The following is a 14,847-nucleotide window of genomic DNA, read 5'->3' as shown; positions in this document are numbered from 1 at the left end:
TATAGTCAATTCTCATTATTCACCTGGGCACAGGTGAGGCCAAGCAAGGTGACACTCTGGCTTTTGGTTTTTGCTCTCATGCTGTGAACAAGTGTCCTTCTTGTGATCTATTTTTAATGCTACGTTTTTCACATTTTCGTTTCTTTTGTTGGTGGTTTCACACATACTGCTGGGGTGCCGTCTGGTTCCTAGGTGCTGGAAGGCTGAGATGCACCTTCTAGAGAAAACACATATGCTGGATAAGCTTCATTCAGACAGGAGTTATAGCTATTAGCCTTATAGGCAATACTAATGAATCAGTAATATATATTAAATTAAATGTTTTTAAACAAAAACACATAAGACAAAGTTATGTATGGATCAGTTGATGAAAATGTTGTGACCAGAGGCTCGTAGGAACCTAACCCTGTATGTCCTGTAGGAGCGATGGCTCTGTATTTGCAAATTCAGTGTTTGTGGTAACTTCATAGAACATAACTACTGTGTATAATGAAAACTAGCTGCATTATTCAAATTCAAATACTAATTTTTTAGTGAAGTTGCATTTATAATTTGGGGGGAGCAGATTTGCAGCAAAAGGTAAGCCTGGCAGGGCAAGGGCTATAGGAAAAGAGGCAGCTTACTAATGTTACCCAGTGTTTCCAAGGGGGCTGAAAGTAGGACAAATATCAGGACCCAGGTATGGTCACCACCACCACCACCACCCCTGGGGGCAGGACAGCAGAGCACAGATTTTCTTAGGACACCCTGCCATGCCTCGTGACAAAATGACATGGTGTTAGAAGCCAGAAGCAAGGGCCTCCTATGGTATCCAGGAGTGCTCACAGTGAGATGTCCCAGAGAGAGGTGCCAGGTGGGGTGTGGAGTCAACCCGCACAGTACAGACAGAGCCCAAATGTGAGAGGGGCTCTTTTTAAAAAGATGCTAAACCAGGCTGTGTGCCACAGCACGGCAGGATCCTGAAGCTGGGTTGTTGTGGGTCCTGGCCATGTAGGTACTTTCCCAGCAGGACGTGGTAGCCATGTGGCCTTTCCCGCTTGCCTAGCTAAGCTGCAGACAAGATGCCTGGCCTGGCCTCTGGGGTGCTGATAGCTGGTCAGAGCTGGAGGAATCTGCAAGCAGCCAGAGCCAATGTGTTTCCCATCTCAGGGCCCAGCTGGCTGGGGGCACAGAAGGGAGGGAGGGAAGGTGTCTCCTGGAGACTCAGGACAGACAACAACTCTGATGTTGCAGGTCACTCCTGAGTTCTCATGATGAGCTCTTTCCCAGGGGAGGCAAGATGGGTTCCAGAGACAGGCAGCCCGGGGTAGCAGCTCAGCGCTGCCACCTCTCTGTGCTTCAGTTTCCTCACTATATAAAAGGGGAATAAAACCGTTCCCAAACTTCACACACCCTTGCTGGCTGTTTCAAATGTGTGAGTATACAGAAAGCACTGGGAACAATGCCTGGCACACAGTAAGCACCTGATAATCATTATCCATTATGCCTACCTACATATTTCCAAGTAGAGTTGTTAGAAAGTCACCATCGCATGTGGTCTGGTTTAAGGAAATCCCAGAAGAGTAAGTAGTATATAGTTAATCCACAGTGAATTCTTGAACATCTATAAATGTATGGTCCAGCCTACAGAGAATTCTTAATATTCAAAGCCGTTAGGACCTAAGTATATTTTTGGGGTGGTGTGAGTCCTTTAAGTAAAAGACAACCCACACTAAACCATAAACTCTGTCTGGGTGGTAACCTGCCAAATCTACTAAAAACTAAAGAGAACTAGATAAGGTCTTATTGCTTGAAGAGCCCCTGCTGTTGCTGCTGCTTTTCCAGTAGGGAGTAGAGAGGGCTGTCAGAAAATGTTTCACTGGAGCCTGGATTTTTAAAGACACAAGGGAAGTGTTGGCTAGAAACATCCTAAGGGTCAAAAAAGATATTTAATAGCTGGGCTTTTTTTTTTTTTCACTCATATTAATGATACTAAACTTGATTCTCATTTTCAGTTTTAGAAAGGTTATAAAAGCATCCTTCTTATCCTACTCTGACAGACAGTTTTGCACAGGCAATGTCATGGGTCTTGATCCCAGGTACCCTCCTCTAACTGAAGAAAGGTTCTAAGTAGATGAAAACCTGTTTGTGCCTAAGACTAGGAAAGGAACTCTCCTACACGTGTTGGAATGTTTACTAGGCATTCTCTTTTGCAAAATACCTGTCGAGTTGCAGTGATTTTCCCCTTGCCATTGCTTTTAGATTTAGCATTCATGGACAGCTCCTGGGATGCACTGTGGGTGCTAGAGAGCTGGGCCAGATACCATGGCCTCTGTTTTGGGGGACTCAGTCTGTTTGGGGGGAAGGGGGATTGTCAGGCCGTAAAGAGATGGCTCAGCGAGATCTGGCTGGTGTGCTGGAGCAGGAGGCCTGGCCCCTCTCCTTCCTCACCACCCCCAACCCCTGCAGTTCCCTCTCTTTCTGCAAGAGGTGTAGGCAGGGGTAGGCAGGGACAGGAACAATGTTATATTGTATGTTACTGCTGGTTCCTGACCTTCTCCATGCATCATGAGACTTTTAATTCTCTCTCAGGAGGGGGATCTAGACAGAGACAGGCTAAACTCCAGAGTCCCTAGATGTACAGTGTCCAGACTAGAAATGTTGACATATTGCTTGGCTTTTCTTTAAATTAAAGAAAATCAGTAACAGTTGCTTCCTCTTTTTTTTTTTTTTTTTTTTTTTAACAGTTGCTTCCTGATAGGGCTCTTCTCTTGTGCCTGCAGTGGCAGCCCAGCTTCCTTCCATCATGGTCTCTCCTATGCTATGCTGTTGTTGGCCTTTTGGCTTCTTTCAGCCTGAGTGCGATTCGGGGTGGCACTGGACAGAGCAGTCCAGCAGAGGAATACCAACAGGGGCCTGGGTGGTCATTTGGGGCCCAGTGGGTGCACTGTTAGTGTCTGAGCACAGGTTGGGGGGCTCTGCAGAGAGGATGGCCCATTGATTCCTCCCACAGGGGCCACGAGGACTATCTCCCTGAGCTGTGACATTTCCCAGGAGAGGAAGGCCAAGTTGAGGCTGAAGGGCAGAAGAGGGTGGAGAGGTCACCATTCTTCATTCCCACCCTGGCATGTGACCATCAACACCCAGGCCTTCTGACTCAGCACCCTGTGGGACATTACTGCACAAATGGCAGATGTGGCCACAACCTCCTCTAGGCTGTCTATACTTGATGCTCAATAAACACAGTTCCTTGACCTTCATCACATCAGGGTGGCCTTTCTCTTCTACCCAAGAGGAAAGAGGTCAACGTATCTCTGGTTACACACACAGGTACACACGGGATGGCCAGATAAGGAAGCTCCCCCCACACTCTCTTTTCCATCGGAAGCAGCTGAAGTCAGGTCTGGGACATTCAGAGAGACCTGGGGTTCCACCATGAGAAGCAGAAACCAAAATGAGGCTATAAGAGTAGACAGCTGGACCACAGAGAAAGGCAGTGAGGAGAGGAAAAAAACAGATGTGTGGGAATACTACCTTTTCATGTTTAAGCCAAATGACTCCAGCAGCTTGGGCAAAGTTAGACAACAACTCTGATGAAAGAAACTGGCCATAATCATTGGGGGTGCTCAGCAGCCCTGGTTCAAAAGACCCTGACAGGTAGGCTGGAGCTCTCTGCCAGAAGACAAAGCCCAAAGGTACAAACGAGGCCTCTACTTTCCACATAGAGGCCTCTGCCTCTCCCTCTCTCTATCTGGAGGCCCTTATGTCCTTGGGAGCAATTGAGTGTGCAGTGAAGCAAGTGCTCTGGGATAGCAAGTTAGCTGAATATTCTAGAAAGAGCCTTAAACCGCTAAATGTAAAGATGATTTTTCTTCCGAAACAGAAGTCTGATTCTTCCCCTCTTAGAATTTGCAGAGTTCTTTCTTCCCTCAAAGGACAGGAACAATGTTATACTGTATGTTACGGCTGGTTCCCTCGACCTGTGCTGTCTAGACTCTGTGTGCTTTCACTTAAAAAACAAAATTAAATAAAAATAAAAACAACCCTTCGCCATCTAGGCACCACTCTATCATCTTAAAACTATTTCTGGCAGGAGAAGAATGCTTCATTCAGGAGTCGCCCTGATGGGGAGACCAGAGGGAAGGAAGTGGGCCTGGACGTGGCGGCCTTTCGGGGCAGGACCCAGCTCCCAGGAGCCCAGCATCCCCTTACCTGGAGTTTGATTCTCCATGCATAGGGCATTTTCCAACAAGCAAAACAAAAGAAAGCAAAACCTTCTTTATCTCAGAGAACCTCCTCCCACTTTCTTCTGAATTGATAGGCTCAGGCTCTCCAGAGAAAATGATGCTTGAAAATGTAAAGATTGAGATCTGCTGCTGGCCGACTGGCTTGTCAGGCCTGGGAGGGCTCACCCAGCACTCAGTCTTCACAACTGGCAGCAGGATGCAAACTTAGTTTTTCAAAAGCACCTTCCACGGCTACTCAGGCAACAAACACTTTCTGAATTCCTACTGTAGGCCGGGCAGCAGCGAGAAACATTTTTCTCAGCATTTTATAGCAAAGGAACATATTATAAGAGGTAGGTGCTTTCAAAGAAGAGGCAGTATCAAAGGGAGTAAGCTGCATTTGTTGATAAAGAAAGGGTCACTTTTAATCACTCCAAAATTTCTTTTTCCAAACGCACATTTTCCCGAACGTAATAAATAGTGACACCTATGGGGGAAAAAAGCATTCTGTTGTTTATCAGATTTGGAGGCCTAGAGAAACACCATTCTCCTTTTTAAACACTATAGAGACAAAGGCAGAATTCAGAGGAATGATCTGATCTCTTCTCCTAATGGAGTAGGGTCCTTGCTATCGATTTACTTTGTAGCTATTTTTGTTTTTTAAACAAAAATTTCAATGAACAAATGTACCTGATTTAGAACAACTACTACAAAGGGTGATGCTGGGAGTGTCCTAATCATGGAAGAAAGATGAACCAGGGTCCTACAGCACATAACTTAGGCTTGGTAAAAAAAAAAAAAAAAAGCCCAGGCTTAGGGGTGCCTCGGTGGCTCAGTGGGTTAAGTGTCTGCCTCTGGCTCATGAGCCCTATGTAGGGCTCTCTGCTCAGCAGGGAGTCTGTTTCTTTCTCTCTGTGCTCTCTCCCTCTCTCAAATAAATAAATAAAATCTTTAAAAAAAATTTTTAAAAAAGGAGTGATTCTTTTACAGCTCCAGAATCCATAAGAGAAAACACAGGCACATCTATAGGTATACAACCATGCATCCCCCAACACACACGTGTGTCTACAGATGTGCACTAGAAATGTATGTGTGAACACCTCCTCCGCGGTACCTTACAGGAGAGTTCGGTTCTCACTGACATTCCTGAAAAGCCACCTGGAACCTGAGCTGAGCCTCACCTGGGCCTCTTGTCTGTGGTGGCAACACACATGTGCTGCGTGGGCACTGCTGTCCACTTCTTTGCCTCCATGACGAGGGCTTCCGCATCCACCAGGCCAAATCCATAGAGATGGCTGACTGAAAAGACAGAGCCTTCAGAATCACACACACCCCCACCCCAGGAATGAAGCAAGGCCTGGCTCTCACACTCTGCTTGGCTCCCATGCAGGGCACCTCATCCGCAACTGCCACGGTCCTGGGACAGACCACTCGTTTCACTCATGGGTGGCAAGAACATGAGCCATCGCCTGGAAGCCCTGAGCTGCGGGACCAGCCCCTCTGAGGACAGCTCCAAAATCCCAGCTGCTTTCCCTAATTCTCCCTGAACTATACTCCTTCAGGTCAGGAGTGCAGGCCAGGAAATGTGGCCCATTTTAGTGCAGAGTAGGAAAAGGAAGTGTTGAGAGAGTGTAGCCACTTTCTTTGTGTGAGACAGGGATGGGTTTATGTACACTGAAGGCACTTGTTGGCATCTGAGCTCCTTGAATCATAAACCAGACAAGAGAAACAAAGCTTTAAACCCCTTGGTTCACATGACCATGATGTGTAATAAACAAGAAAGCAAGGCCAGGTACATCTTTTTTATCATTATTTTTTTTTCCCTGCTAAATTCCCAGGGCATTCTGGGAAAGTGGCATTGCACAGAACACAGACCATGAGTGAGTTGGCCTGATCCAGTGTTTAATTTGGCCATGGCAGGAGAGTTCCAAAGTTAATTTAAGAGGCAAGGTCAAGAACTAGATACAATCTATTTTCCTATTTAATTAGGCCAACATTGAAATGTAGGTCAGCTCTTGTTACAGCACACCACCACCACCACCATTCTTGCAAAACAAAGATGCATTAGGCCTGGTCAATGGCTTTCTTATTAAAAAGGAATGTCCCTTGGAACTTACAGTGACAACACTTGCCCTATATTTTACAGATAGTAATATCAGGCTCAGTGTCAAAATAGTTGGGCCTGAGCTTCAGAAAAGGAAAAAGAAGTCCTCCCTAATATACCCTAGCTGAATGTAAATCTTTTTCAAGTATCTCTGGTAAAAAGCCAGACAAACAAAGCCAATGGCACAGTCCTATAATTATCTGCCAGCGAGGCTCCAAATATCTGGGTTACAAGCCCTGATCATGGGTTGATTTCATGCAACCTAAGTCTGTACCAGGCTGGGTTGGGGAATTCTTTCCTTGCTGTTCTATGAGTTACTTCTATAACACAGACAGAAGTTTTATAGTTAGAAAGTAACTTACGTAACTGTCACAGTGTCCTCATTGTACAGGTAAGGAAACGGAGGGCCAGTTTCAAAATCATGGAGCTACTCAGGACTAAGAGTGCAAGATGCCCTTAGGCTTCACACAAATAAACATTATTTATCTTAATGGTCATGGATTTGTTTTGATGTGCATTAAAAAAAATAAAAATAGACATCAAACCTGTGTGATTATCTGGATGTAATAGAGTTTCCTTTTAAAATGTATGTCATTACGTTAAAAAAAAAAATGCAAGTCAGGGTAAAGAGAACTATTACTTCAACCCTGGTTCAGGTGGTGTCTGGATGTGGCCAAAATCGTGACATTGAGGGGACATTGAATTCTACTGATCTTAGGTTTTTTTTTCCCTAATGTCAGTGGGAGGTTCCAGGATACTTCTCTTAAACCTCTAGCTATATAATTCTCACTCTTGTGACACACAATCAATACCATTTGGGAATTCTTTCTGAAAAGCTCCTGTCATCCCTTTTTTTTTTTTTTTTTTCTGTCATCCCTTTAATAGAGATTCCAGCAAGTCACCCAGTGGGCTCTCCAGGATGGGCTGCCGATCCCCACCCAGCCCAGCCCAGTGGGAGCTACCACCGCACCTTTATGACCAGCACCGTTGACTTTCCAATCATTGGCTTTCAGGTGTGCTGGCCTAGATGTCTTCACCAGCAGGTGCTGGACATCCCTCCAGGTTAACTGGTTACTGCAAACACAATGACAGACCAGTGAAGCCCACACATGTCAAAAGGACGGCCACCCAGGCCCATCAGTGGTGGTGGATCGGGAGCCAGCCCCAAGTTGGGACTTGAGGAAGCCCAGAAGATCCATTCCTCAGCAAGGGTTCATTTTTACATAACCTCTATGTAAAGAATGGTTTCCAGGGATTAAATTCTAAGACAAAATAGTACAGTGGGTGACCTCAGATCCATAGCACTAAAACTCCAGCCCTGCTGCCAAGGTGTACCTGAGTGTGAACAAGGGCTACAGAAGAAATTGTAGCAGGGAGAGGGACATCCTGATGTCTCTACTGGGGGCTACTCTTCACCAGGCAAGCAAACTCCACGGTGCATGAGAGCACACTTAAGTCATCATCTGCCCAGCCCCACCCTGTGTAGATCCACCTGCTACTGATTATCATTTGAGATGTTAGTAATTCTAAATTTCTTAAGCATTTGTTTTGGTGCAAAGGGGAAATGTTTCATAGAAAGAACACATGCCCACTATCAGAGTTTTTTGAGTCTATGAAACATTGTCTTGCCTTTTTAACACCACAGGAAACCAGGATCCAACTTACGATGAGACTCTGTCATCACCCCCTTAGCCCACAGCATCAAGACCAGGTCCCAGACAGAGGCTGAAGTACCCTCTGTGCAGCCTGCACCAGCTCCTCTTGACTAGGGCCTGCCCTCACCCACAGCGGCCACAACTATCTTTCCTGTCACCTACTCTTTGTGTGTGTTTAAAAATATACATAACATAATAGTGACCACCTTAACCATTTTTCTGGGCAGAGTGCAGAGCCAATTAGTACCTGTACATTGTTTTACGTCCAAAAAAACCACCCATCTCATCTTCCCCAAGTGGAACTCTATGCCATCTCTGACCATTTCCTTCTGCCCCCAGCCCCTTCCTTGACCACACCATTCTGCTTTGTGTCTATGAATGTGATGACTCTAGGAACCTCATATAAATGGAACCACACAGTATGGGTCCTGCTGTGAGTGGCTCATTTCACTCAGCATAACATCCTCCAGGTCCATCCATGTTGTATGTAGCAGGTGTCAGAATTCCCTTCCTTTTGAAGGCTTGTATGGACCACATTTTGTGTATCCGTTCATCTCTCAACAGGTACTCCAGATACCTTGTCCTTTTGGCTACTGTGAGTAATGCTGCTATGAACGTAGTGTACACAGAGCTCTTTAAGTATCTGCTTTCAATTCTTTTGGGTATATACCCACAAGTGGAATTATAGGATCACATGGTAATTCTTTGTTTAAGCTTTTGAGGAATCCCCACACTGGATTCTACAGTGGCTGCACCATTTTACATTTCCACCTCTTTGCCTGTTGTCCCTTGGGACCTCACTGTGGTTTGAGTCTTGGAGCACACATGCATCCTCTCTTGGGGCTCACTCTGCAGTTGCTAGCCTCAGTCTTCTTTGATTTCTCCAGCATGCTCCTGCCGCTGTAAGAGGGCCTCACTGGCCTCCTAGCCACCTCCCCGCAATGATGTCTATCAGTGAAGTTTCCAGGCCCTTGCTTGGCTTTCTCCCTTTACCTACTGCCTCTCCTGAGGGCTCATGGCCAACCTCATCATTCAGGGGGGATTCTGAGGCCCCACATGGCCCAGAGCCTCTCACCCTTGCATACAGGCATAGGCTTTAGAGTTCAGCCAGAGCCGATGGGGCTGTGCTCCTTGTTACCTGTGTGACCTGGCAAATTACTGCTCCTGTCAACAGGGCCTTTCAAGGATGGCTACAGCCAGTCTACCTAGGAGTTCAGCAACAGATGTCAGGCAGCATGAGCTTCAGAGTTCAGGACAGAATGGGTGCAGAAAGGGAGAATGTTAGAAATCGTCTCATTATGAGGACGTCCATTTTATTTTGGACTCTAATAATAAAAAAACATACAGTTGTAGGGGGCCCTGGATGGTTCAGTTGGTTAAGCATCTGGCCTTTGGCTCAGGTCATGATCTCAGGGCCTGGGATCGAGCCCCACATTGGGCTTCTTGCCCAAGGGGGAGTTTGCTTCTCCCTCTCCCTCTACCACTCCCCTGTACTCTACTTGTATTCTCACTCTCAAATAAATAAAAAATAAATAAAATACTATAAATAAGTATATATAGTTGTATGAACAACAAAGCTAAGACATGGTATTGAAAATGTTTTTCAATGAAGATGGGACTGATGAGAAGTACCAAGATGGCCACAAACCAGGATGACCTTTGCACCATTCTTACCCATGAGGGTTTTTCTTCATTTTTGTTACATGCTGTCCACAGGCCCTCCCTGACCCCCTGAGACCTTCTCCACTCAGGAATATTTGGCTTGGTCCTGATGCCTTCTACAGTAGAAGTGAGCAGAATTTGAAGGCAATGCCAGGAACGTGAGAGCAGGCCTACTCTCTGGACATCTGAGCTATCCTGGTCTCCAATCTCCTCACCTCGGGTCTGCAGGGTCCCTTGTTATAACCTGTCCCTTCCTTGACCAGTTCTGCAGGTTTAAATGCTCTGAGCTGAAGCTGTTTTCTTGACTAGCATGAAGTTTGCTTCACAAGCTACCTGGAAATTTCTGAGGAGGAGCTAAAAGGGTGAGGAAGATGACTACCAGAGTTTTCATGTGTCCATAGGCCAAGTTTAATGGGACAGGCTGGCATGAAATGAAGCTTATTTTCTATTTAGTTTTGACTAACAAAATTCCTTGCATGTTTCTAATATGGAATGGAAGGAAATATAAAACAGTGAATTGCTAAGTTTGTGAATGCCACTTTCCACACAAGTAAGTAATTATTTCATTTTTTTTTTTTTCTTAAAGAGCCTCAGGACACAGAAGCTAACATTTTGGCCTAAAAATAAAACACATTTAGCTATTCCTTTGTTAAACTGATAGCATTTGAGTTGTATGCTCTTCGCCTTGGACAAACCAATATGTAAACATTCATAACTGTCAGGATTTAAGTAACCCAAATATGATTTTCTGAATCATTTAAAATCTCGACAACAACTGACTATCTCAAATGGCAGGGTTGTTCTGAGCTAGTTTTGATGTCCAATCTAAATTTGTTTTTGACACCATGATTGTATGTGTAGTAAACTCTCTCTTCTTTCTGATCATCCAGACACTAAAATTCTAGAGTTTTTATTTGGCTTGTGACAGATAAAATGTCACCACTGCATTCTCAGTTTTATCAACTAAAGTTTATAAAGAGCACCTGTAGCAGCCCGAAGTGGAAATTTGGTCTGTGACACAGAATGGGAGGTAGGCTTGGGGTTCTGGCCCACTCAGCAATCTGTGGAGATGGTGAGCTTTAAAAAGGAAAAAGAGGGGGTAGCCCAGGTGGCTCAGTGGTTTAGCACCGCCTTCAGCCCAGGGCGTGATCTTGGAGTCCCGGGATCGAGTCCCACATCAGGCTCCCTGCATGGAGCCTGCTTCTCCTTCTGCCTGTGTCTATGCTTCTCTCTCTGTGTTTCTCATGAATAAATAAAATCTTAAAAAAAATAAAAAATAGGGATCCCTGGGTGGCGCAGCGGTTTAGCGCCTGCCTTTGGCCCAGGGCGCTATCCTGGAGACCCGGGATCGAATCCCACGTCAGGCTCCCGGTGCATGGAGCCTGCTTCTCCCTCTGCCTATGTCTCTGCCTCTCTCTCTCTCTATGTGACTATCATAAATAAATAAATTAAAACATTAAAAAAAATAAATAAATAAATAAATAAATAAATAAATAAATAAATAAATAAAATAAAAAATAAAAAAAAAGGAAAAAGAAGGAAAGGAATCTCTTCATATCCATTAAGGGTGGTCATAAAAAGGAAGGAAATCCTGACCCACTGTACATCATGGATAAACCTTGAGGACACTGTTACGTGAGCCAGTCATAAAACACAAATCCTGTATGATTCCACTTACGTGAGGTGTTTAGCACAAACTCTTAAAGACAAAAGGTGGAATGGTGATTGCTAGTGCCTGGAGAAGGGTTCACAGGGAGTGTTGTAGGCTGAACTGTGTCCTCCCAAACTTATATTTTGAAGCCCTCACCCCCAGTCCTTCAGAATGTGACTTTATTTGGAGACAGGGTCTTTAAAGAGGTAATTAAGGTAAAATGGGATCTTTAGAGTGGGCCCTAAGCCACTATGACTGGTGTCCTTATAAAAGGATCTAGACACACACATGGATGGAAGACTGTGTCAGGACTCAAGGGGAAGGTGGTCATCTACAAGCCAAGGAGAGAGGCCTCAGAGGAAACCAACACCGCTGGGCACCTTGATCTTAGACTTATATCCGCCAGAACTGGTAGATCATTTATTTCTTTTGTCTAAACCTCCCAGTCTGTGGTATTTTGTTATGACATCCTAGCTGACCAGTGCAGGCAGATGCTGCTTAATGGGTTTAGGATGATGAAAACGTTCCATAGATGAACGACGGTGATAGTTATGCAAGGTGAATGTGCTTGATGAAATGTCCATTTAAAAAATGGTTAAAATGGTAACTTTGATGTTATGTGTATTTTACTGCAATAAAAGCAAAGAGAAAACAAAAGAAAAGAGGGGGAGGGAAGTGGGAACTTACTTTGCTTCTAAAGCCAAGGCGATGATGCCCGCCACCATGGGGGCTGAAACTGAGGTCCCTGTGTGGCCGTCCGTGCAGCGCTGCCGCAGATCTGTGGTGACCTGGGTGACAGGGCAGCAAGAGGTGAAGTTAGCTCTCAGAAGATGTCAGAGGCTGCTCAAGATGCTATGCCTGGACAGGTGTGGCCCCTAGTCGGAAAAGGTGTTACACAGATGTATCTCTACAATCAAGGTTTGTGTCTGCTCCTCCCTGCTCATCCACTTTGCTCTTATTCATAGAACACGGAACTGCTGCAGGGGTGAGCTAATCACAGGGTGGGAACAGGGAGACAAGGCAGAGAGAAGATGAGCAGCAGGAAGCCATATAACCTCACTGCTGCAGAGTGTGGGCTAAGACACAAAGATAAGACAGAATGAAGCAAAGAGGGGTCCTCTGTGGCAGAGTCCCCAAGGCAAGACCACCTGCCGTAGCCCATGTTAACAACCCCCAAGTCACCTTTGACATCAGAGCAGCTGGAAACATGGTGGGGAGGGGGGGCGGGTGTTGCGCAAGTGACCCAGAGACCATCTCTGCCAGATCAGAGACCAGTCACAGAAAGTTACAGATCACTCCCCACCAGGACATCCTCCTCAGATAGTTGACAGTGTCCCAAAGCACCCAGTTCCATCTGCAGCAGCAGAGAAACCTGGAGTGTTCTCTACCTTCACAGGGCCTGCTGTGGGAGATGACAAGGCTGGCCACTCTCCTTGGAAAGAGCTGATTGCACACTGGGGAAGCTCTGCAGGCCTTCCTCTGGGGCATAGGCTCCCAGCTGGGTGGGGATATTGATTCTGGACCTCTCTAGTGCACAGACTGATTTGTACCTTGCCGTGAACTGAAGTGGAGAAGCAGCACTGTGGAATCACCACATGTGGGTTCACGTGTGCCAGATGAGATTCTGGCCCTCAGCTACTCCTGTGTGCTCTGCAGGTGGAATTAAGGTAGTTAACCAGCAGACCTTAAATCAGTGGGAATATCCTGGATTATCCAGGGGGCCTGATGTAATTGTAGGGCCCTGGAAAATGGAAGGAGGCAGAAAAGTGTGTCAAAGAGCTGAGGCAGAAGGGGGACCCAAACCATTTTTGCCAGCTTAGAAGGGAGAGATGGGGGAATGGAAGCCAAAGAATGTGGGCGGCCGAAAATGCTGAAAACAGCCCTTAGCAGACAGCCCACAAGGAAACCCGAGCTCAGTCCTATAACCTCGAGGAACTAAAGTCTGCCAACAACCTGAATGAGCACAGAACGAATTCTCCACGAGAGCCTCTAGAAAAGAACCCGGCCCAGCTGTCACATGGATTTCAGCCTCTGGAGACTCAGAATACAAATTCAGTCAAGGCTGCTGCACTGCTTGGCTTCCTGAACTGTGAGATGAGAATTCTGTGCTGTTTTAAGCTGCTAAATTTAGGATAATTTGTTACAAGAGCATAGGAAGCAAGATCCACACTAAATGCAAGACTCCAGTAGCCGAGCTGCATAGCCCTGGAGAATGAATTTCCCCAGTCATAACAATCTAGATCCTCTTTCTAGCAGAGCATCTTCCATCCTCACAGGTCGGTTGGGCTGACAATCACCCAGTGAGACAGGACCCAGCCTGTCTCAAACACATATACTGGGAAGATCCCACAGAAACCCTGGCAGAGACCTGCCTCCTCCTCTCCCTGAGGAGGGGCAGCTTAGGGCAGGGAAGTTGGGACAAGGATGCATCTTCTGACCCTGGGATCTTCATCTGCAAACAGGCGTCATGATACGTCCCTCACAAGACTTCTGGTAAGAGTCACAGCTGGTACCTGAGACATACTGGCATTCAGTAAGTGCTGCCCAGGGAGGGACACTGAGGGTGTCTGGGTTAGGAGGCCAGCCTCTAAGAAAAGGCTACGAGGAAGCAAGCAGAGGGGCCCATCTGAAGGGAGGGAATGGCTCAACCAAGGTGGGGCAGCCCCCACTTCCTGAGACCCAACGTCATGCATTTGGAACTCTGCTCAAGTTTAGTGAATGAAAGAAAGAGCCAAGGCATGAATGAGAGATGCTCTGCTAGGTGTTGTTCCTTTTATTAAGAGTCATGTGTCAGCATTGGGCAATCCCTTCCCCCAAGCGAACACTGGCATTTGCTGGACAGAGAGGAAAGGAGAACATGGGTGGGACAGATCCTGGATTTCCAGCTGACACCTGCCTGAACCAAAGAGATTGCAAGCTGCCAACCATCCAGAGCAGTTACCCATCCCCTTGTGGGTTCTCTGAAGGGACTCGGAGCAAAATCTTGGCTCTGGTTGAGCTGAAAATGACATCAGCAACAACAAACTTGACAAAAATACCATCCACACTCAAAGAATCCCAAAGCCTAGCACGGCAGGTACAACTAAGTGATTTTTCTCTTTAATCCTCCTCTCCACTATACCCTTCTGACCCATATGGTATTGCTCAGAGAAGAGAAAGAAAGAAAGAAAGAAAGAAAGAAAGAAAGAAAGAAAGAAAGAAAGAAAGAAAAGAAAAGAAAAGAATTAAGGCATTTTATGCCTAAGATGCCTGCTCACGCAGTATGATTAATTAAGCAGATAAAGCTGCAAGCCCTGCTCCCAGGAATGGGAGACACAGTCGTCCCAGCATGAAGCCTCTAGTACAAAGTGTTCGATGACACAATCTCCACCCCATACACCTCCAGCCAGCAGGCCTGTTTAACAAGACTCCAGCAAGTCCGTGTTCAAATGAGCTAGATGCCTAAATGAACAGGACACCGTTCAGAAGCTCAGCTGCCTGTCTCGGGTGCATGCTTCAGTAGAAAAGGAAAATAAATTAATACCTTAGTTAACTAGCCCGGGCTGCTACCAGGCTGGCGGCCCGGCAGCC

The 14,847-nt window shown here is 46.1% G+C and overlaps 1 protein-coding gene across 3 annotated transcripts in view; it reads right to left on the bottom strand.

Annotated features, from left to right (window-relative positions):
* The window catches only part of PCSK6 (proprotein convertase subtilisin/kexin type 6), a 185,488-nt gene that overhangs the window by 65,563 nt on the left and 105,078 nt on the right, over positions 1-14,847 (bottom strand). For 2 of the 3 annotated variants that reach the window (XM_025438519.3, XM_025438520.3), the window contains exons 9-11: positions 11,965-12,065; positions 7,280-7,383; positions 5,387-5,504 (exon numbers count right to left, since the gene is read on the bottom strand). In XM_025438519.3, coding sequence (XP_025294304.2) covers positions 5,387-5,504; positions 7,280-7,383; positions 11,965-12,065 — 323 coding nt within the window. Of the gene's footprint in view, positions 1-23; positions 218-5,386; positions 5,505-7,279; positions 7,384-11,964; positions 12,066-14,847 lie in introns of all 3 variants that reach the window. The other variant, XM_035714395.2, reaches the window with a different exon arrangement.

This window comes from Canis lupus, chromosome 3, assembly GCF_003254725.2.
Source record: "Canis lupus dingo isolate Sandy chromosome 3, ASM325472v2, whole genome shotgun sequence".
Classification (NCBI taxonomy): domain Eukaryota; kingdom Metazoa; phylum Chordata; class Mammalia; order Carnivora; family Canidae; genus Canis; species Canis lupus.
The sequence above is the reverse complement of the archived record's forward strand: the minus strand, read 5'-3'. Positions and strand labels throughout refer to the sequence as shown.